General features: G+C 44.6%; 2 protein-coding genes across 7 annotated transcripts in view; one reads left to right on the plus strand and one right to left on the minus strand.

The window, feature by feature from the left end:
- Nucleotides 1–14,978, plus strand: part of WDFY3 (WD repeat and FYVE domain containing 3) — a 196,540-nt gene extending 181,562 nt beyond the window's left edge. For all 5 annotated transcript variants that reach the window (XM_083367552.1, XM_083367553.1, XM_083367554.1 and 2 more), the window contains 6 exons: nt 2,593–2,775; nt 3,626–3,722; nt 5,200–5,532; nt 6,455–6,566; nt 7,840–8,037; nt 11,251–14,978. In XM_083367552.1, coding sequence (XP_083223678.1) covers nt 2,593–2,775; nt 3,626–3,722; nt 5,200–5,532; nt 6,455–6,566; nt 7,840–8,037; nt 11,251–11,371 — 1,044 coding nt within the window. In that variant the 3' untranslated portion in view covers nt 11,372–14,978. The remainder of the gene's footprint in view (nt 1–2,592; nt 2,776–3,625; nt 3,723–5,199; nt 5,533–6,454; nt 6,567–7,839; nt 8,038–11,250) is intronic.
- Nucleotides 14,979–16,704: 1,726 nt separating this feature from the next.
- The window catches only part of CDS1 (CDP-diacylglycerol synthase 1), a 31,425-nt gene continuing 27,039 nt past the window's right edge, over nt 16,705–21,090 (minus strand). For both annotated transcript variants that reach the window (XM_083367608.1, XM_083367607.1), the window contains one exon: nt 16,705–20,583. In XM_083367608.1, the coding sequence (XP_083223734.1) occupies nt 20,454–20,583 (130 nt within the window). In that variant the 3' untranslated portion in view covers nt 16,705–20,453. The remainder of the gene's footprint in view (nt 20,584–21,090) is intronic.

Genomic DNA, 21,090 nt, shown 5'->3' on the forward strand with positions numbered 1-21,090 from the left:
CCTTTGGGGAGGTTTGGGCGCCTCCCCAAACCTCCCCAAACCTCGGCAGGTCTCCGTTCCTGTTTGGGGAGGTTTGGGCGCCTCCCCAAACGTCCCCAAACCTCGGCAGGTCTCCGTTCCTCCGCGCAGACCTGCCGACCTTTGGGGAGGTTTGGGCGCCTCCCCAAACGTCCCCAAACCTCGGCAGGTCTCCGTTCCTGTTTGGGGAGGTTTGGGCGCCTCCCCAAACCTCCCCAAACCTCGGCAGGTCTCCGTTCCTCCGTGCAGACCTGCCGACCTTTGGGGAGGTTTGGGCGCCTCCCCAAACGTCCCCAAACCTCGGCAGGTCTCCGTTCCTGTTTGGGGAGGTTTGGGCGCCTCCCCAAACGTCCCCAAACCTCGGCAGGTCTCCGTTCCTCCGCGCAGACCTGCCGACCTTTGGGGAGGTTTGGGCGCCTCCCCAAACGTCCCCAAACCTCGGCAGGTCTCCGTTCCTGTTTGGGGAGGTTTGGGCGCCTCCCCAAACGTCCCCAAACCTCGGCAGGTCTCCGTTCCTGTTTGGGGAGGTTTGGGCGCCTCCCCAAACCTCCCCAAACCTCGGCAGGTCTCCGTTCCTCCGCGCAGACCTGCCGACCTTTGGGGAGGTTTGGGCGCCTCCCCAAACCTCCCCAAACCTCGGCAGGTCTCCGTTCCTGTTTGGGGAGGTTTGGGCGCCTCCCCAAACGTCCCCAAACCTCGGCAGGTCTCCGTTCCTCCGCGCAGACCTGCCGACCTTTGGGGAGGTTTGGGCGCCTCCCCAAACGTCCCCAAACCTCGGCAGGTCTCCGTTCCTGTTTGGGGAGGTTTGGGCGCCTCCCCAAACCTCCCCAAACCTCGGCAGGTCTCCGTTCCTCCGCGCAGACCTGCCGACCTTTGGGGAGGTTTGGGCGCCTCCCCAAACCTCCCCAAACCTCGGCAGGTCTCCGTTCTTCCTGCCGACCTTTGGGGAGGTTTGGGCGCCTCCCCAAACCTCCCCAAACCTCGGCAGGTCTGCGCGGAGGAACGGAGACCTGCCGAGGTTTGGGGAGGTTTGGGGAGGCGCCCAAACCTCCCCAAACAGGAACGGAGACCTGCCGAGGTTTGGGGAGGTTTGGGGAGGCGCCCAAACCTCCCCAAAGGTCGGCAGGTCTGCGCGGAGGAACGGAGACCTGCCGAGGTTTGGGGACGTTTGGGGAGGCGCCCAAACCTCCCCAAAGGTCGGCAGGAGGAACGGAGACCTGCCGAGGTTTGGGGAGGCGCCCAAACCTCCCCAAAGGTCGGCAGGAGGAACGGAGACCTGCCGAGGTTTGGGGAGGTTTGGGGAGGCGCCCAAACCTCCCCAAAGGTCGGCAGGAGGAACGGAGACCTGCCGAGGTTTGGGGAGGTTTGGGGAGGCGCCCAAACCTCCCCAAAGGTCGGCAGGAGGAACGGAGACCTGCAGAGGTTTGGGGAGGTTTGGGGAGGCGCCCAAACCTCCCCAAAGGTCGGCAGGAGGAACGGAGACCTGCCGAGGTTTGGGGAGGTTTGGGGAGGCGCCCAAACCTCCCCAAAGGTCGGCAGGAGGAACGGAGACCTGCCGAGGTTTGGGGAGGCGCCCAAACCTCCCCAAAGGTCGGCAGGTCTGCGCGGAGGAACGGAGACCTGCCGAGGTTTGGGGAGGCGCCCAAACCTCCCCAAAGGTCGGCAGGAGGAACGGAGACCTGCCGAGGTTTGGGGAGGTTTGGGGAGGCGCCCAAACCTCCCCAAAGGTCGGCAGGAGGAACGGAGACCTGCCGACGAGCCGCGGCCACACAGGGTATTCCTGTGTATTCAGGCTTGCAAAATGGCGGATCGAGCCTCTGCTGGCGGCAGAGGCTTGCAGAACGGCGGATCGGCTTATACTCGAGTCAATAACTTTTTCCAGTTTTTGGGGGTGAAATTGGGGGTCTCGGCTTATACTCGAGTCGGCTTATACTCAAGTATATACGGTAATTGCCCCCAACAATCTGGGTCCTCATTTTACCTACCTCGGAAGGATGGAAGGCTGAGTCAACCTTGAGCCTGGTGGGACTCGAACCTGCACTAATTGCAGGCAGCTGGTGTTACTTAAGTAGGCATTAGCCCACTGCTCCACTAAGGCTCTTATAATTATGCCTGTAGTGAATTATTTATTCATAAAACTCTTTATGCCCATCTGTATTTGCCTTGCCATTATGCAAGACAAAGTATCTTACACGGGTCCTCAGTTGTTTCCCAGCAAAAATTAACTGGGTTTGAAGCTACTTAGTTTCACGTACCATTTTAATATCAGTAAGTGAACTCAAAAGCAAAGATCAGCTGTACTTGCCAACTAGTGACCAGAACAGAGATATGGAGAAAAAAGATACTCACTTGTATCTTTCTTGCCATGTTTTTAAAGTTGATGCACATTTACATTATGTCTAGGGAGTCTCCAGGCCTTTAATCATCTTGGTAGCTCTTCTTTGCACTTTTGCCAAAGTCTCAACATCCTTTTTTTTAATGTGGGGACCAAAACTGGATGCGGTATTCCAGGTGTGGCTTTACTAAGGCTTTACAAAGCGGTACTAATACTGAGATGTTTTCCTCCTCTTTTAGGGTGATATTGTATCCTGTGCTGGGACTTACATTCATGTCTGGAGCATTAACGGCAACCCCATTGTGAGTGTGAACACTTTCACTGGACGCAGTCAGCAGATCCTCTGTTGCTGCATGTCAGAAATGAATGAATGGGATACTCAGAATGTGATTGTGACTGGACATTCGGATGGAGTCGTCCGAGTAAGTACCTGTAGTAATGGAGCAAATTATGTCCCCTCCCTTTTTTTTTTAACCTTCGTACGATTTGAATAATTCATCCTACATGTATATCTTGAAGACCATCTTTATTTTGACTGGTGGTTGTGCATATTAATGGGAGAAACCAAAAAATAAACTTAATTCTTAATTTTGAACTATTATTTTAAATTCGTATCATGAAGTAACTTTCTAGGATTTCCCATTGCATTGCTGCCATTTCTGTAAATTTTCTTAATGTTATAATGGTTCTATTCATTACTCCCAAGTTCTTTTCGGTTAGATATTTTTATGAGAATGGAGTTGAGTTTAATTTAAATGTTAGGAGCCTTGGTGGCTCGGTGGTTAAAGTGCAATATTGCAGGCAAACTCTGGCCACAGTCTAAAGTTCAATCCTGATGGGGCTCATGGTTGACTCAGCCGTCCATCCTTCCGAGGTCGGGAAAATGAGGGCCCAGATTGTTGGGGGCAAGATGCAAATAATGTTGACATTGTAAACCACCCAGAGAGGGGTGTAAAGTGCTATGGGGTGGTATATAAGTCTAAGTGCTATTACTATTGCTATTAAATGTTCAAAATGTTAATCCTTATATTTTGATGAACCATGATTTGCTCTAATACAGGGGTAGGCAACCTCGGCTCTTTTATGACTCATGGACTTCAACTCCCAGAATTCCTGAGTCAGCTATGCTAACTCTGGTAGTTGAAGTCCATGAGTCATAAAAGAGCTGAGGTTGCCTACCCCTGCTCTAGTACATAGGTAGAAAGAAAGTTAAGCCAATGTAAAAATAATATATGTCAAAGGATGTTATACATTGTTTATTTGTCATCCTAGTTTTGGCGGATGGAGTTTCTACAGGTGCCGGAAACTCCTGCTCCTGAACCTGTGGAGATGCTTGAAATGCAGGAAGACTGTCCAGATCCACAAATAGGTGCTTGATTTTACATTCTAAATTATCATTCTTTTTCCCCCCACTGTGAAGTACAGGTAGTCCTCGACTTACAACTGGTTTGCTCAATGACTGTCTGAAATAACAACAGTACTGAACTAAGGGGCATAAGAATCCTTCCCAAATCCCAACCATTGCAGTGCCCCTGAGGTCACGTGACAAAAAGCAGCAGCACATCCACTCTTATGGCCGTAGGACTGCCCCACTAATGGCTGCTACTGGGGGAACTGGGATTGCAGACGTTGATGAGGAGATCACGTGGGCACCTAGCTCAAAGACTGCCACAATTTAGAGCCCGTTGTGATCTCCGTTGGGGTCGTAACTTGAGGACTACCTGTGTAATGATGTATGATCAGCAGATTGTGGTTTAAGAAAGTGGCATATCTGGATTTAGAACGAGTGAAAGTTTTAGGACAAAGGTGGAATGGAATTTTCAGATGCTTGAAAGCCACTTCTCACACACGAAGAGGGTATCCACTGGATGGCACTCTGAGCTGCTGCAAATCAACCAGGGAGAAAATGCCATTATTTTCTTCCTTTGTGAATCATACTAAGAGACACAATCGCTGTCAGGTTCCTGCCATCTTAACATGCTAATAATACAGGCCAACATAGACTTTAAAAAATAACATGCAAATAAATTATATATATTTTTAAAAAATGAAATTTCATTTGTTCTGTAAAGCAGTGATTGTGGGGCTGAAGAAGAAAATTATGCAAGAGTAGTGTTGTTGTTAAAAGGGAGTCCCGGCAGATTTTACTCCACTAGTTGTAGCTGGCCTTGGGGCCAGCATGATATCATGGAGCACTGTTACCTTCCCATCACCATGATACCTATTTACATTTACATGCTTTCGAACTGCTAGGGTGGCAGGAGCTGGAGCAAGTAACAGGAGCTCCCTCCATTATGCGGGGCTCGGCGCTCGAACCTGGGCTGTCGGTTTTCCAGATGATGATGTGATTCCTCGCCAGCTAGTGGATCCGGCAGCTGAGTCTGAAGAATCAGATGAGGAGGAGGAGGGGCCTGGAGTGACATCAGAGTCAGAGGAAGGCTCTGAGGGACTCCAAGACTTACAGCCTGATCCCTCTACTCGCACTTAGGCTGAGACACAGCTATGCTGGGAGTCTGAGTTGGACAGTGATGAAGCACAGCTGGGAAATATTCAGGATGCACGAAAGTGCAGGCAAGAGGAGCGAGTAGGACAGAGGAATGCAATGGGGTGGCTCCAAAGGCAAAGGAGAAAGCATTAGGAAGCCACGCCTTGGCTGAATAATAAAAGGGGTTGGTTTTTTCTTGCGGTTCCTGCCTGCTTGTTGGAAGAGGGGTTTCCCCTTGTGAGCGTAACAAGGATTCACGTAGGCTGGGACAGAACAGATGACAAGCTCAGCTCTTTAACCACTGAGCCGTCACACCGCCCTCGTGTTGTTATTAAAGCGTTGATTTTTGCCTTCCAAATAGAAGGGCAAGAAGGTCCCGACGAAGATAGCAGCGATTCAGAAGCAGAGGACCAAGCCCCTGACCCGGAGGCCAAGCTGCCCGAGAGCCAGCCCCAGCAGGCCCCTGTCAGACACAGACCTCGCTCATCCTCAGCTCGAGCAGCGGCTGCATGGTCAGTAGAAACCAGCTCTGAAGACTCAAGGCGTTGGTCTGACCATCTAAGCCTGGATGAAAAAGATGGCTTCATTTTTGTGAACTATTCCGATGGACAAACCAAGGGATACTCGCATACTCCAGCAAACCATTCAAACGCTAACCCGGGGGAATTGCGGCATTACATCAAGCTCAAACCAGGTATCAAATACGGAATTAGATGTGATGTGGATGCCAGGGGGGGCGGAGACTACCTTATCTGGCAGCCTAATGATAGGGGATTAGGAAGGAGTTACAGTGGAGACGGGCGGTTGTCTGGATTCGGTAGTTTACAGGTCAATTTTTTGCAAGCTTGAGCAGTCACCGGAATGTCGCAGCCTTTCTTTTAGGAAAAGGAGGGATTCTTAAATGCATTCAAATGTCTGCCTTGATCCAGGATAGTTGTCGAAGAAAACAGAACGGCTCCTGCAAGCTAAGTGGGGACTACCCGTCTCACAAACGCCTGCTCTAAGTTGGAAAAAGCCACAGGGGTTGACCTGGAATTTGAGTCCTGGCAACTGGACTTCTTTTTCTTTTGGGTTTGAAAAGTTGTGCTGCTTGTCCAAGTCGCTTCTTCAGGCTGAAGCAGCAAAAAAAAAAAAGAAAAAAGTTTCAAACCAAAAAGACAGGAAATTCAGTTGCCACAGATCAGCTTCCAGGCAACCCCACCTGGATGACTGATAATGTTCGTCAACATTGGTGTGTAGAGCACCGGTGTCAAATTTGCCGCGTCATGTGGCGTCTCACGAAGTAGCGCGAGACTTTTTTTTTTGCATTGCCGGAGTTGGGGTGGGCGCGGCCTCCGCATGAGGCAACCGCCACACGGGCCGGCAGTTTGGCACCCCTGGTGTAGAGAGTTTGGGTTCTTTTTCTTTCCACCCATGTTAGGAATTGGTAACCTTTTCTCTCTCTTAGCCCTGTGGCACACTCTGAAAAAGGTCCAGCTGTTCCAAGGCCAGGAGATTTACACACCCCTGTTTACAATCCAGTGTTAATTTTTCTGTCTTGAGGAAGTCATGGATCAGAAGTTTTTCTCCTTTGTCATGCTTCCATGTATGCTTACCTTATATGTGTCTATTTTTAGGCTACAGATGGGAGAGGCAGCTAGTGTTCAGAAGCAAATTAACCATGCACACCGCCTTTGATCGCAAGGACAATGCACACCCTGCAGAAATTACAGCCCTGGCCATTTCCAAGTAAGTAAGAGGCTGTCCTCTCTTTAATGTCTTGTGCGTAATTCTCCTGAATGCAGCCGGAGGCTTGGTAGTGCATTGAGGCTGCAGATCACCCGAAGCAAAATAGGAAAAAAAAAAAAGATCTGCTGTGATCTGGCTGAAAATGGCATGAAATTGATTCATCATAAAAAAGACTACTAGCTGAGATAGTTAAGCCAGCTAGTTCTGAGAACACAAGGGTGACCATCTCACTGGCTCCCTACTTGCAGGCTGACAATATGGGTAGTCCTCAACTTACAACAGTTCAGTGACCGTTTGAAGTTACAACGGCACTGGGAAAAAGTGACTTTATAACCGTTTTTCACACTTACAATTGTTGCAGCATTACTGCGGTCATGTGATCAAAATTCAGAGGCTTGGGAACTGACTCGCATTTATGACCGTTGTTAGTGTCCCAGAGTCATGTGATCCCCTTTTGCCACCTTCTGACAAGCAAAGTCAGTGGGAAAACCAGATTCACTCAACAACCTTGTTGCTAATTTAACAACTGCAGTGATTCACCTAATAACTCTGGCAGGTGGTAACATAGAGCAAAACTCACTTAACAAATGTCTCAGCAACAAAAATGTTCAGCTCAATTATGATCGTAAGTCGAGGACTGCCTGTATTTGCTTGGCTGATGTAAGAGGCATCAAAAGGAAGTGAGGCCTCAAAATGTTAATAAAATAGCAAAGGCCCATTTCGCTGAAAACTGTCCTTCAGGGGCTCTGAAAGAATTTTAGAAATAAAATATGCATGTAGGTAGTCCTCACGATCACAACTGGGACCGGAGCTTCCATTTGCTAAGCAAGGCAGTTGTTAAGTCAGTCTCACCCAATGTTACAACCTTCTTTGCAAATGGTTGTTCAGCAAAATACTGGCAGCTGTTAAGTGAATCACAGGGCCGTTAAGAAAATCCAGCTTCCCCCCCCCCCCATTGATTTTGTTTGTGATAAGCTCTCTGTGAAAGTCATAAATGGTGATCGCACGACTCTGGGACCGTTGTAAATAAATGCACTCAGATTTTGATCCCATGACCAAAGAAATGTTCATTAAATTGGGCATTTCTCACTTAACGACCATATTGCTTAGCGACAGAAGTTTCAGCTCCAATTGTAGTCGTAAGTCAAGTACTGCCTGTAGCGGAGAGATGACATAAGATAGGCCTGGTTTCTTTTTTGGCCTGCTGGATTGCACTCTCCTCTTTGGCCAGACGTTTTTTGACTGAAAGCTAATAGGTATTCCTTTCTCCCAGGGATCACAGCAGGATCCTCGTAGGGGACAGCCGAGGCCGAGTGTTCAGCTGGTCTGTGAGTGATCAACCGGGTCGCTCTGCGGCAGACCACTGGGTGAAAGATGAGGGAGGGGACAGTTGCTCCAGCTGCTCCGTCCGGTTTTCTCTTACGGAAAGGCGTCACCATTGCAGGAACTGTGGACAACTCTTCTGTCAGAAGTAAGGAAAAGCTTCTTCCGATGCTCCACTTCTCTGTAACCAAACGATTCTTGGTTAAGCCTCGTCTCCAGGGACCTTTCTGGAAAATTAGCTTCATTAGGTCTAGGAAAAAAAATTAGGCTGTGTATTCTTTCCATTTAAAAAAAAGAAGAAGAGAGGATTCATGGCCCTTTTTACTTCACTTATGAATAAAGGAGGATATTTCTAGCTCAGGATCGAAATTTATTTATTTATTTATTATTGGGACTTATATGCCGCCCTATCTCCTGAAGGATAGGGGTCCTTGCCGCTCTGAGCTTTGTTGCTTTCCTTGCAGACGTTTCACTACCCAAACTAGGTAACATCGTCGGCGCTAGTCCTGTTGATGTTTACTAGTTTGGGTAATGAAATGGCGGCCAGAAAGCAGCCGAGCTCGGAGAGCTCCAAGGATCCCTTATTTCAATCCTGAGCTGCAAATATTCTCCTTACTTCACGTTATCCTACAGAAGCTGGCCTAAACTGCTTGCCAGCTCAGTATTTTATTTATGTAGATTTATATTTCACATTTCTGGACCACCCGTCTCCCTCAGAGAGGCAGTGTACGGTACAGTATCAAGACTATATAAAACAGTATATGAGTATACATTTTAAAAGATTGTAAGTTTACAGGAAATTTCAAAGAGGCAGGATAATGTTGGAGGAGGCAATTTAATTAACCCTGGGTAAAAATTGGCTGATGAAGGACGAGAGAGGGCTCTTACAGCACCAACCAGCCCTGTGACTGCATATTCCTTTGGGCTCCCCACACAAGGCTGCAAGGCCATGTTTTGACCTCCTTTCGGAAGGCCAGCAGAGTGGGGGCCCACTTCATCTGCAGGAGAAGGGTATCCCCTAGGGTTGGGGCGGCAAATATTCTTCCCCCTTCCAAGTCGATAGCCTTCTAAGAACAGGGTTTCTCCAAACTTGGCAAGTTTAAGACATGTGGACTTCCAACTTCCAGAGTCCCCCAGCCCTGCAGACTTGGGGATTCTGGGAGTTGAAGTCCACAAGTCTTAAAAAATATGAAGTTTGGAGACCTCCATCTTAGAACGTAGATGGGACCACCTTACAACTCCCATTTCACAGCCCTAATCCTGTTACTGCCACCCAGGGCTTTCTTTTTTGTCATAGAACACCCAGAACGGAGTTCTGGCACCTTTTTGGGATGGAACTGTCAAGTTTCCGACCTATGGGCTTTTCAAGGTACTCTGAGGCATTGTTTACCTTAAAAGTCCTTTATTTAGCCTAATACACCGGCAAATGCTTCCTCAAAGGAAGCTGGAATCTGAAATCTCCGCCCCCTTGCACAATATATTAAATACAATTCCCCACCTTTCTAATTTTGTCATTAATCATATTCTCCAATTGATTTAAAGAATTGGTTTCCCTTCCCTTCCGCCAAGTTCTTATCTTCTTTAATTTCAGATAGCCTGGAGGTACAATCCTCCTCCTCCCTTCTCCCAGCCTTAACCGTTTCTCTTAAAGCAATACACAAGTTTAACATATGAAATAGCTGCTTCTTCATCTCTTGTCAAGCAAGAACATTTGATGTTAGCAGCGTTGACAGGAACCTTGTAGGGTAGACAGGGTGGGTTGTATGACCAGTGTGAGTTCCGGCACCTTTTTCTTTTACAAAAAAAGCACTGCTGCTACCAATCTTATCCTCCACTCCTCCGGACCTCATCCTACCCCAGCTACCCCCTTACAACTGGATGAGTCCCAGAGCTTCTCAGCCTCGTGCTACACCTCCGGCCTCAATTCCCCCATACCAGTTGCAGCATCACCAAGAAGAACCTGCCCCACTACGTCTCGCTTTCGTCTTGCCACCTCCTGTCCTTCCACCCTACAAACAATGTAATAACATGCGTGTAAATATTTCATTAACTTTTTAAGCTGGTGCCCTCCACTTTTTTTTTAAAAAAAACAACTTTTATATATGCTCCATTTTTGTTTTTGTTTTTTTGGGGGGCAGGGGGAAGGAGCCTCCAACATAATGGGCTCCTTTCCCCCCAAAAAAAGACGAAAGGAGCCTCTGACATATTCTCCAAAGCAATTAGGGAAGGCAGGACAAAAAACTATGGTTGAAAGCTGACCAAAGAGAGAGGCAACCTGGAATTAAGGAGACACTTCCTAGCAGTGGAACAGAAATTGCCTTCAGAAATCGTGGGCGCTCCGTCACTCAAGGTGTTTTTAAGAAGAGACTGGACAACCATTTGTCTGAAATGGCGTAGCGCCTCTTGCTCGAGCAGTGGGTTGGACAAGAAGACCTCCAAGGTCCCTTCCAACTCCATTATTCTATGTTCTATAGCTGTGATGGCGAACCTATGGCACGCGTGCCACAGGTGGCACGCAGATCCCTCTCCGTGGGCACGCCCCAGTCCTGTGCCTTCAGCTGGGTTTTATAAAACCTTTTCGCTTTAGGCCTCTGCCGCCGCGTGCAAAACAAAAAAAAGGTTCAATCAAACGGTAACACCCCGGGTAACACCCAGGGGTAGGGCCTTCTCAGTGGGGGCGCCTGCCCTCTGGAACCAGCTGCCAGTGGAGCTGAGGACTGCCCCCGACCTCCGTTCATTCCACCGGGGCCTGAAGACCTGGCTCTTCGAGCTCTCTGGCCCAGGATGAGGATTAATTTATTTTAATTGGGGTTTTATTTGTACAGGGATAAATTTAATCTTTTTTAAACTGGTTTTAACTTTTGTATTTTTGGTTTTTAATTCCCTGTAAACCGCCCTGAGTCCTCCAGGAAAGGGCGGTATATAAATGTAATAAAATAAATAAATAAATAAATAAATAAATAAATAAATAAATAAATAAATAAACAATTTCCACTTCTCGCAGGAAAAAAAAGTTCTCGCAAAGTTGGAATTGATTGATTGAACTTTTTAGTTCCACCCAGTCTGCCGTTACTACCGCAACCACGCCCACCCAATGGGCCACACCTACCCAGCACCCGACAATACATAAGTGGGTTTTGGGTTGCAGTTTGGGCACTCGGTCTCTAAAAGGTTCGCCATCACTGTTCTATAGCATTCAAAGGCTGGTGTGTATCTTCCACCCCCACCCCTAGATACAAGTTGTGTAGCACAACTGACCCTGCTTTACAAGGACAAGAGTTTTGCACTGAATAGGAATCTGATGTTGAACAAGGAATGGGAAGAGAAACCGGTCTTAACCCTGCTTTTCTTCCTCCTCCAGATGCAGCCGTTTTCAGTCCGAAATCAAGCGGTTGAAAATCTCTTCCCCCGTTCGGGTTTGCCAAAACTGTTATTATAATTTGCAGCACGAGCGAGGCCCGGAGGAGGGATCCTGGAATTAACGTCGCCGTGCAGAGAAAGAAGCTCAGATCGTCTTCATATTGCAGGGCCAGCAAGAACTCAGCCGACCGGAATTAATGACAGGAATGAGCAGCCCGTTCAAAGAGGTTGCAGCGTTTGCCATTCCTGTGTCCTCTTCCTACGAAAGGACTACAAGCAAAAGGGATCATTAATTATTTTGTGGGTACCTTTGCAGAGATGGAAGCCAGAAACATCAGCTAGGATCTGGCGGGAAGTGCATAATTACCCCAACTGCATCAAGGACCCTCAAACCCCTTCCATCTTCTCCTCTAAGAAGGGACCTCATTAAGCATCTTCTCGTTCCATCTTGATTTTGTAGTTAGTCACCTTATTTGGGTTGCCAGAAGCAGAAGGCTTTTTAGGAAAAAAAATAGTTGTAAATTTGCCTTCTTCGCGAGCCAACTGTGGATATTGTAAATAGAGAAAATGGCCTTTTTATCAAAATACGAACTGAACTGCCTGTTACATGGGACTTCAGACCACTATACTTTGCATTTCTTCTTTAGCTCATCTATTTAAACATGATTTTTTTTAAAAAAAAAATGAAAAGAAAAAGCATCAAGAGGCATTATCTGGGTTTTTTTTTCCCTTTACTATTCCAACTGCATGATTTTTCAGTTACTCTCATGATCTTAACTTAAGCCAAGCAGTTTTGAAGATTGGGGTGGGGGAATCATCTTTTTGTTTGGGGGCATAGGACTTCAAACATTTTATTCTAAACTGTAAGATAACCAAAAACAGCCCCATTTTTGTTGCATTTTTAATACATCTATTTAGAATCTGTCTTCATGTTTAAATAAGGTCTGTTTTTATACAATGTGGGCCTTGCTGCCTGCTCATTCTTTGCCATTGTAAGTAATCAGCTAATCCCAATAGGTCTAAGGCAAGTCTTACTTAAAACACTAGTAAATGGCTTGCATGAAAATTAGATTTAATACTTTTTGTTTTGTTTCCAAAGAAAACAACGGACCATTGTTTTTCTCTTAGGTGTTTTTGTTTTGCAAAATGGACTTGGAAACTTTGTCCTTACAACTGGGCAATGCTTAGAGGGGTCCCAGTGAGTTGCAAAATTAAATTCAGACTTACTCCTTTACTTAGGAGTTGAACCTGTTGTTGCACCCAGTTTCATCATTCATTGGTTCACTCAGAGGACATAAATTCAACTATTTTATATATTAGCATTTGTGGTATAATGGAAAATATACAGATTGGATCCAATCAAACAACATTTCAGTGAAGTGAGGCTTTGAGGTTTAGTTCTTTATTTTCTTCTTTCCCCATGTACTGGTTTTATCCCCTTTCCTTTCCTTTCTTTTCCTTTTTCTTTTCTTTCTTTCATTTTTTCTTTTTTATCCTTAGTTAATGGGTGATGAGATTATTGTTACTGCCTTTTAACTATGGTAAGACAGAAGCAGTAAAAAAAAAGTAACTCAAAAGCAACACGGCACATCATGAAATGGATTTGTTAACACTTGTGATTTGTTAACACTTCAGTCGGGAGGAAAATGAATTTAAAACAATTTGAATAGTTTGTACAGAGCAATTTTCTCTGTCTAAACATCCCTGATTAGAAATTAATGCAGTGATTAGGTTAAGTCTGTATGTTGATGATCTTTTTAATTGTTATGATGGACTGCAAGACTTAGTTGTGGTTGTAATAAATGTGTTTCAGGTCCCTGAAAGAGCCCTTCCACACAAGCACACACGGGTTTAGGAAAGTTGTTTTTCCCACTGGGTGTTTCTGTTATAACCAGCGTTGATCTAATGGCTACTTTGCCTTGCTCAGTGCTGCCAAGTTTGATATCTGCCAAGTTTCTCAAAATTGTTTTAACTACTGAGGTTATGCTGGAGTAACACAGAGTCTGCAGTCATAGGCACAGGGCTGCTTATGTGGTCATTAAACTCAGCCTAACAACAGAAATTTCTAAAGTACAACTATAATGTCCGTTAAAAAAAGAAAACTACGTAGGTTGAAATTCTCTCAAATCACCTTCACTCCACTGAAAATTCTCCCCTCCGCCCAATAAAGAAAAACTAAACTTAAACTTGGAAGTTCTTAATCTGAAGATTGTCTTTTTTTCAGCTTGAGAATTATTTTTTTCAACTCTCAATTAATTCCTCCAAATAAAATTCCAAGCACTGGATGGCATTAACATCTTAAGACACTAATGCTGGCTCATTAGAAGATACATAGCGGCTTACTGGATTTTGTTGTTGCTTTGTTTTGTTTTTTACTTTCCTAATTTAGAGTACATAGACATATTGTACCGGTGTTATTCTACACTTTTTACATTTGGTGTTCTCAGAGGGTTAGGGTGACTTTACTCCTGTGTGGCAGTGTTGGTTAAATGTGTATGCTTGTATTTAAAGTTCAGCGTGCTGAACAAGTTAGCTACTTGATTGGGGATGAAGTCTTCCAGATTTCTACCCTTTTTTATCTACTCCAAGGGCAACTGCAAAGTTGCATCCTGTTGATGAGCGAGGGGAATGTGGGGGTTCCTCTGCACCAAGGAACGGTGTGGCGCCATCCATTCCTACCTTGAAGCCCCTTCAAGTCCCGCTGGAATAAATGGATACTGAGCAATACAATTCTTTGGTGTAGCGAAGCCTCGATAGCTCCTGTCAGAATGCTTTTTTTCCCCCTCCCATCAGAACGTTCTAGCCCAATTCAGCATCTTGAAGCTGCGTGGACTTCAGTTCCCAGAATTCCATAGCTGGGGAATTCTGAAAGTTGAAGTCCACACACCTTGACGATGCTGAGATTGGATTGAGCAACTCTGGTCTCGACACAAAACAGCGGCTCTAGTTTTTTCCCCACCAGTTGCAATTTGCTAGTTGTGACTGAACGTTGGTTGAGCAGCAGCCAAATTGCCCTTTGCACTGTCAAGCAGCTCCCCTCATCCTCCTTCCCTCCTTTGATGTGGTTCTCCCTGAAAGTGTCCATACACTCTTTCTTTGTGATGTGTGACTGTAGTGTTCATGCTTAAGAAGGTCAGAGTGGCAGCCCCATCCGTCATCTGCCAGTCCAAGAGCAAAAGACTTTTTAGAGACATTATTTTGCACTTTCTTATGTATAAAAATTAGTAGGAACTTTTTTTTGTTTGCTTTGTTCAAGACTCCTTTGGTTTTGGTAAATGAACTGTGTATAAAAAAAATATTTATGCAGTTAAAACTGTTTTTAGAAAATATTTTTAATTTCAGCAAGTTTGGTTACTTGTTGCATGACTTAACACAACTGACTTTTTGTGTCAGTATAATGTATATTTTTTGTCCTGTTATTAATTTGTAAGCCTTGGGGTAAATGGCCATTTATTTGTACAGCAACAGGAGGAAATTGAAGATAACTGGCTAGGACTGGAGGGGTGGACTTTTGTACTATATTGAAGAATCCAATATCTGTTTTTGGTGGTTATGTAAAAGGCCTGAAGAATTACTATCTAGTGTGCAATCTGTGGTATCTGAATGTTTTATTGTATATTTGTCTCCAATGCAAAAAGGTAGAGTAACACAAATACAATACATGATTAAATGCAATAGTTCAGGTACCTTTTCTGTTTTTCATTTCAAATAAATACTATTTACCACCAAGTTTTTCTGTCCAGATCTCTTTGAAAAATTGTATAACCAGCTTTTGAAACATGTGTTTTATAACTACTGGATAAGGAGCATGCACCAAGAATTCTGTTTCCAGCCAAGTCAAACTCAACCCACCCCAAAATCAAAGTAACTCCCAAGTGTTTATCCAGTGCAAACTAAGAAGTTAATACAAAGCACTTACGGTAACTGTTTTGATCCGAGTTGCTGCAGTGATTAAGCATATAGGACTGTTTAGTTTGGAATGAAAAGTGAGTTTTCCAGAAGCTTGCAGCATTCAAATAATAAAAACCATGGTTTTTAAGATGCTAAAGTTTATATATTGTGCTATAGTAGCACTAAAAGGAAGCAAGAAATGTAAAGAACTGGGAAGTTTTTACCATCCGTATGATAGTCCTCTTAACCTGCACCTGTGCTTGACGTCCCTTCCAAATCTGCTGTATTTCAAAAAATATAAGACATAAAACTATGAAATGGAATCACAGTAGGATTCCAATTAACTAGAAACTAGGGAGATCCATTATCTAAAACATACTCATCTATGAAGCAAACAAGTTGAAGCCTCCCGGTGTGGCTTAATTGCTCTCAGAAAATAATAGGTTTTGTGGGTAGAGGCATCTCTCTTATAAGCCCTGCAGCTTTGTAACCATGGGCAACTCAATTAGAGGCTAGGAAATGATACATAACTTTTCCTAAGTTGCTTACCTCACAAGCAAATGAACAAAACACTATGCAAGGTAAAAAAAATGACTTGGTTGCCTGGTTAAGTAAGTTCCTGACACACAGGTCCACGTGTCATCATAGTACACGGAATAAATTTTCATTTGCTTTGAAACGGTCCTCAATATCCGCAAGCAGCATTTTTTTTTCTTTTAGGAAGTTTTGGATCAAGGAGTAAACCTGTTTTTCCTAAGTGGCTAAAGGGAATTTAGCTGATTTATTTTTTTGTAGATTTTTTTTTTACTTCTGTGCATTTCAATCAAGTTCTAGAATAAATGAGTCATGTTGCATTAAGCCCCCTTCTTAGTAAGAGTTAAAAACACTAAAAACTCTAGAAAATCAGGCCTGGATTGGCAGAAGGTTGAATTGGATTGGTAGTTTGTGCTTCTTAACTTTTAGAGGAGCATGTTGCTTAAATTAGACTAGTGGTGGCGAACCTATGGCACGCGTGTCAGAGGCAGCACTCAGAGCCCTCTCTGTTGGCACACGTGCCATCACCATCAGCAGCAGGTCCATCAGGCTGCCACCGCCACCCGGAGCAGGAGCCCCACTCAGCACAATGGAGGCAAAGCGGCCGACTCGAGTAGAGGTGGTAGAGCACAGATCACCAACAATTGTTGATTGGTGGACTGGAAGAAAAGGGAGGGGGAAGCATTTTACATGCATGCATGCGTGCATGGGGCCACGAGCGTGCATGCACTACAAATGGGGCAGGGCTAGTGCCTGCATGATACTAGCCCTGCCCCATTCTTGCGTGGTTCAGTGCCTTATATCTGCATCCAGCGGTGCGGCGGTGGCCATTTTTGCGCCTTGCAGCACGGTGGCCCATTTTTGCGCCCCCGCAGAGGCACTCAGAGCTGCCTCCCTGCCCACCCACCCCCCGAGGACACCAGAATGCTGATGCGGTCTTGGCACTTTGTGATAAAGTGGGTTTGGGGTTGCGGCTTGGGCACTCGGTCTCTAAAAGGTTCACCACCACTGAATTAGACCATTACTTCAAAATACCATTTATTTGGGAACATAAGTAAACACAGTAATTGCTAACCAAGTTTATATTGTGTGTTCCTGGCCATTAAATATCAAAACTGGATTCAAAAAAAAATCACGTTTCCATTGATTTATTAGTAACCTAATAGAAGCATCAGTTAGCTGCTTGAGGAATTCAAGCAGAACTTACAAATTAAGTGCAATCTGTAAATACTTTACACACACACAGAAACCTCACAATGCTGTTTTTTTTTCCCCCGCAGAGCTTTATTATCTCCAGCTCAGTTCTACAAAATAGTCAAAACACATCTCAATGTTCAAACATTTACAAGTATGCACAATTTTGCTAAGCAAGTGGAAGTGTTTTACTGAACAAGTGCAAATTAAAGGCAGATATAAGCGAAGAGTTTCCTTTGGATTACACTGTTAGAATAGAGGTTGCTGAAAACCACTATTGTATATAACGGAAAGGAAAACCTAAAGCAGAGTTGTATTCTTAAAAAGACATCCAGTACACATTCTAATTCAGCCAATACAATTCGGACATTTTCCAGTTGCTTTCACTAAACTAAACCTACAAAGCGAAACTCACTCTTTGTGAATGGCTTATTGGCACTGCTTCTTATATATGTTTGAGTACATATATAAACATCTTTTGAAATATTTTTGTAGCAATTTGTTAGGTTATTCTTACATTGTCACCCAAAAGTGTTTTATTTAAAAGATTATCCTAGACATAGAATGATGCTGAAGCACAACTAACATGATCAGGAAGGCTTTTTCAGTTGAAGGAATAGCAGCATTATACAGTGGTGTCCCTTATTAGTGCAAACAAAGCCGACTGCTTTAATTCATTTGCATTCAGTTGCTTAAATACAAACTAATTTAAATTAAAAAAATATTTAAAACTTACACAAACATTAACCCCCAAATTACAATTTTATATTAAAACTGAACTTTACATATTTTTAGGATTCACCATCAAGATGGAATAAGTAGCATGTTTTCTAAAGAAATTTTTTTTTATTTAAAAGTCTTAATTTTTTTACAGACATACAATGACTAGCGTGTTCAGTGCAAATATTCCTAACTAATCTTTAACCCGATGCCAGCATCTCTGTTATAGGTATGGTCTTTTTCACCCTGCTTTTCTCCTTAAATGGCCAGTTCCACTGGGCTTTATATCCTCTTGGTTAGGGTGAAAGTTGGTAGTATCATTTTAGAAATCTAATGTTTCATCTACGCCTTCTTCCTTCTTCTACCCCCACCTTGCTGAACCTAAAGGAGGGCATGGAATGCCAACCGCGGGATTCATTCTGTGTAATTCCTACCAAACAACTATTTTGTGCCACCTGAAGAAATGGCACCTACCCAGACAGGTTTCAGCTACGAGTAGCTGCAGCCTCATCCCAAAGGCGTAAGCAGTCTCAGCAAATCTGGTGATCTACCTTATAGTGTGACTACAAGGATTGGCTCTTCTACACCAGTATGGCGCCTGACTTTACAACCATCACAATTGAAAAGAAAGAGAAAAAAGAGTGGGTGTAAGGGGACTGAACAATGCACATATTCAGAGAACCCCGGTTCCATACAAATTTCTCGGTACGGCAAATGTGTCTTTGGATGTTCAAGAAAAGAATCTGAACCCAGCCTTAGGGCCTCTTTAGGTTAGCCAAAACCATCTCAGCTGCTGCAAGTACTAGGAGGGCCAAAGACAATGGCTGAAGGAAAAAATCCTGCTTTTATTATAACCTTTTATTATAGCTTTTGCTAATAATGGAGCAATACAGACAGGACAAACGCTACTGCTGCTTCCCTATTACTAAAGACAAGATTACAAGGAATCCCCAGGGTTTAAATATTGGCAATATTCCTCATTTACAGCAGTTTTGGTTGATAACATTTAGTCTGAATCTATTGGATTTTAGCCTTGTCCAGAGTAATCTTACTATTGCTGAAAATCAAACACACAGGCTTCATTATTTTGGAAGTCAAAGACCGATAGTCGATTCCACAAAACCGCTTTGAAAAGGTAAGCCAAACAGGACAAAAACAGGGCTTAAGCTGGTTGCCTTAAAATCCTACCAAAATAAGAAGCCTTGAATGCTCACCGCAAAGAAAATTAAATTCCTCTAGAAGTTATCTTGCCCAATCCAATTAAATGAACTGAGCCGTTGTGCTGCTCCCTTCATTTGCATAGCAAGGAAGTCTGTAAAGGCTTGCAGCCGTAATACCTTAAATCCTATTTAGTCAGTCACATTCATCCCATGGTTTTTGGCTTCCCACTTACTGTTGTTGAATTTAAAAATAAGTTTTTTTGGATTATGACAGGGGTGTCAAACTCAATTTCATTGAGGGCCGCATCAGCATTGCGGTTGCCCTCAGGGGGCCGGGTGGGCATGGCCAGGGTGGGCGTGGCCTACTGGGTGGGCGTGGCTAGAGTGCGTATGGCCTACTGGGTGGGCGTGGCCAGCTCTACATCGTTCTCCTCAAGGGTGCCTATGGGGGCCTGGGCAGGAGTGGGACAGATCTGAGGGTCTCTGGCAAGAGGAGGGTCTCTGGGCCAGGGCCAAGGCAGTGGGGGCCATTCCCTCACTGTTTCCAGGATGGCTTTCGCGGGCCGCATGAAACCACTTCGCGGGCCGGATCCGGCCCCCGGGCCTTGTGTTTGACATGTCTGGATTATGACATGATAAAAAGAAATCGTGCGGAAGAACTAAAGAAGTTAATGAACTCTTTAAAATGTGACAGCTTAGGCAAGGTTCCAGAAAAGTTTGAATGAAACTGAGCACATCTCAGTGCTGTTCTTCAGACAGAGCAGGTGACTTGTGCTTGCAGGTTAAGATGTTGGGAACACAAATCATTCCATAGAAGTAGAAAACCACATTGAACGAAGCCTCTGTGCTTCCTGGAAACATTCTAATTGCCGAAGAGCACTTCTACTGCGCTTACCATAAAAGACACAGAACAATTCAGCTTAACACACCTGAACTTTTTGAGGCACGTTTCTTGGAGCCTAAAAGCTTTGAATGGAACTTGCTTGGGAAAATGCAGGCCACCCCTCAGGTTAACTAGAGCCCTCTAATCCAGTTGAGTATCCAATCGTCACTTCAACTCCCACAGAAAAGATAGCCTAAAAGCTTGTACTCGACTCCTCTCTCCCCAATACATACCCAGTGGTTTTTTTTCTCCTTTTCAATTATTATTACGAACACAGTCAACCTGAGAAACTCAAAAAAGATACAAATTTGCCCCTTTCTCTGCTTTGGCAGGGATGGGGAAAAGGAAGCAATATAGCAAAACAGCTCCTATTGCCATTCGGTTATTACTTAAGTTATATTATCAAATAACTTGAGATACCAACCCTGTACTACAGAATGCCATTCACTGAGCTGGTGCCATTAATGTCATTGCACTAAATGAGGGGGGGGGGTGTTTATATATAAATTGCACACCCTAATTGTTTCTTTAACTTTTATTTACTAGGAGCATGTGCATCGTTGCTCAGAACAGAACAGTTAAGACCAAAGCAAGAAGTCTCATTCCATTAATTCCAAGAATATAAATTATTGCAAAAACATGCAGTTGTTGTTAAAAAGAAACTTAAAAATCTTGCGTGGCATCCTGGGTGTTCACAGTATTCTCCATAAACAGTCATATCTTTGGACACAGGCTGGCTTGATTCCCACACACCTCTCTCGCCACAGAAGCAGAACTGCAGTCCCAGCTGGGCTCCCCTCGGTAGTCCACCGTTCAGTCCTCCTATCCCCTCAAGGATGGCTGGAGGAACCCTTTCTCAATGAGGTGCGATTTCAAAGTTTTATAAATGTTTAATTGCTCCTCTGGCTGGAGTACCAAGAGTTGTTTCAGCAACTTGCTGGGATTCGGACCTCTGGGGATTACATTTAAGAAAGACAACATTTCAATCTGCAGTGCCCCTTTTCTATTTTCTTTCGTTTAATTTGTATATCGATTATAAAAACAATACAGCAATTTTTTTAAAAAAAGAAGAAAACCCCCAAATGCAAAGATGGCAAAACTAGGCAGCAGCAAAACACGCCCCTTCCTCCGATGGATCCATCCCCCTTTCTTGCCAAAGGCCCGATGAAGAATCTGGTCTTCAAAGCCTCCCCAAAGACCAGGAGGATCTTGGGAACCTCATTCCGGAGGGCAGCTGCTGTAAACGCAGAGACTGTGCTTCTGGAGTCCCAAGAGACGGCACTTTTAAATTGAAGAGATCCAGAGCGCAGCAACTCTGTTGGATCAAAGCCACCAGGTAGTTACTAGGATCCCTCAGGCAGCTGACCCCTATGCCACGTAGGGCTTTATAGCCATCAACCAGAATTCTGAGTTGCACCCAGAAGCAACTAGCAGCCTGTGGGGGGGGGGGTTGTCTGGT

Source organism: Vipera ursinii (genome assembly GCF_947247035.1).
Source record: "Vipera ursinii genome assembly, chromosome: 7".
Lineage (NCBI taxonomy): Eukaryota > Metazoa > Chordata > Lepidosauria > Squamata > Viperidae > Vipera > Vipera ursinii.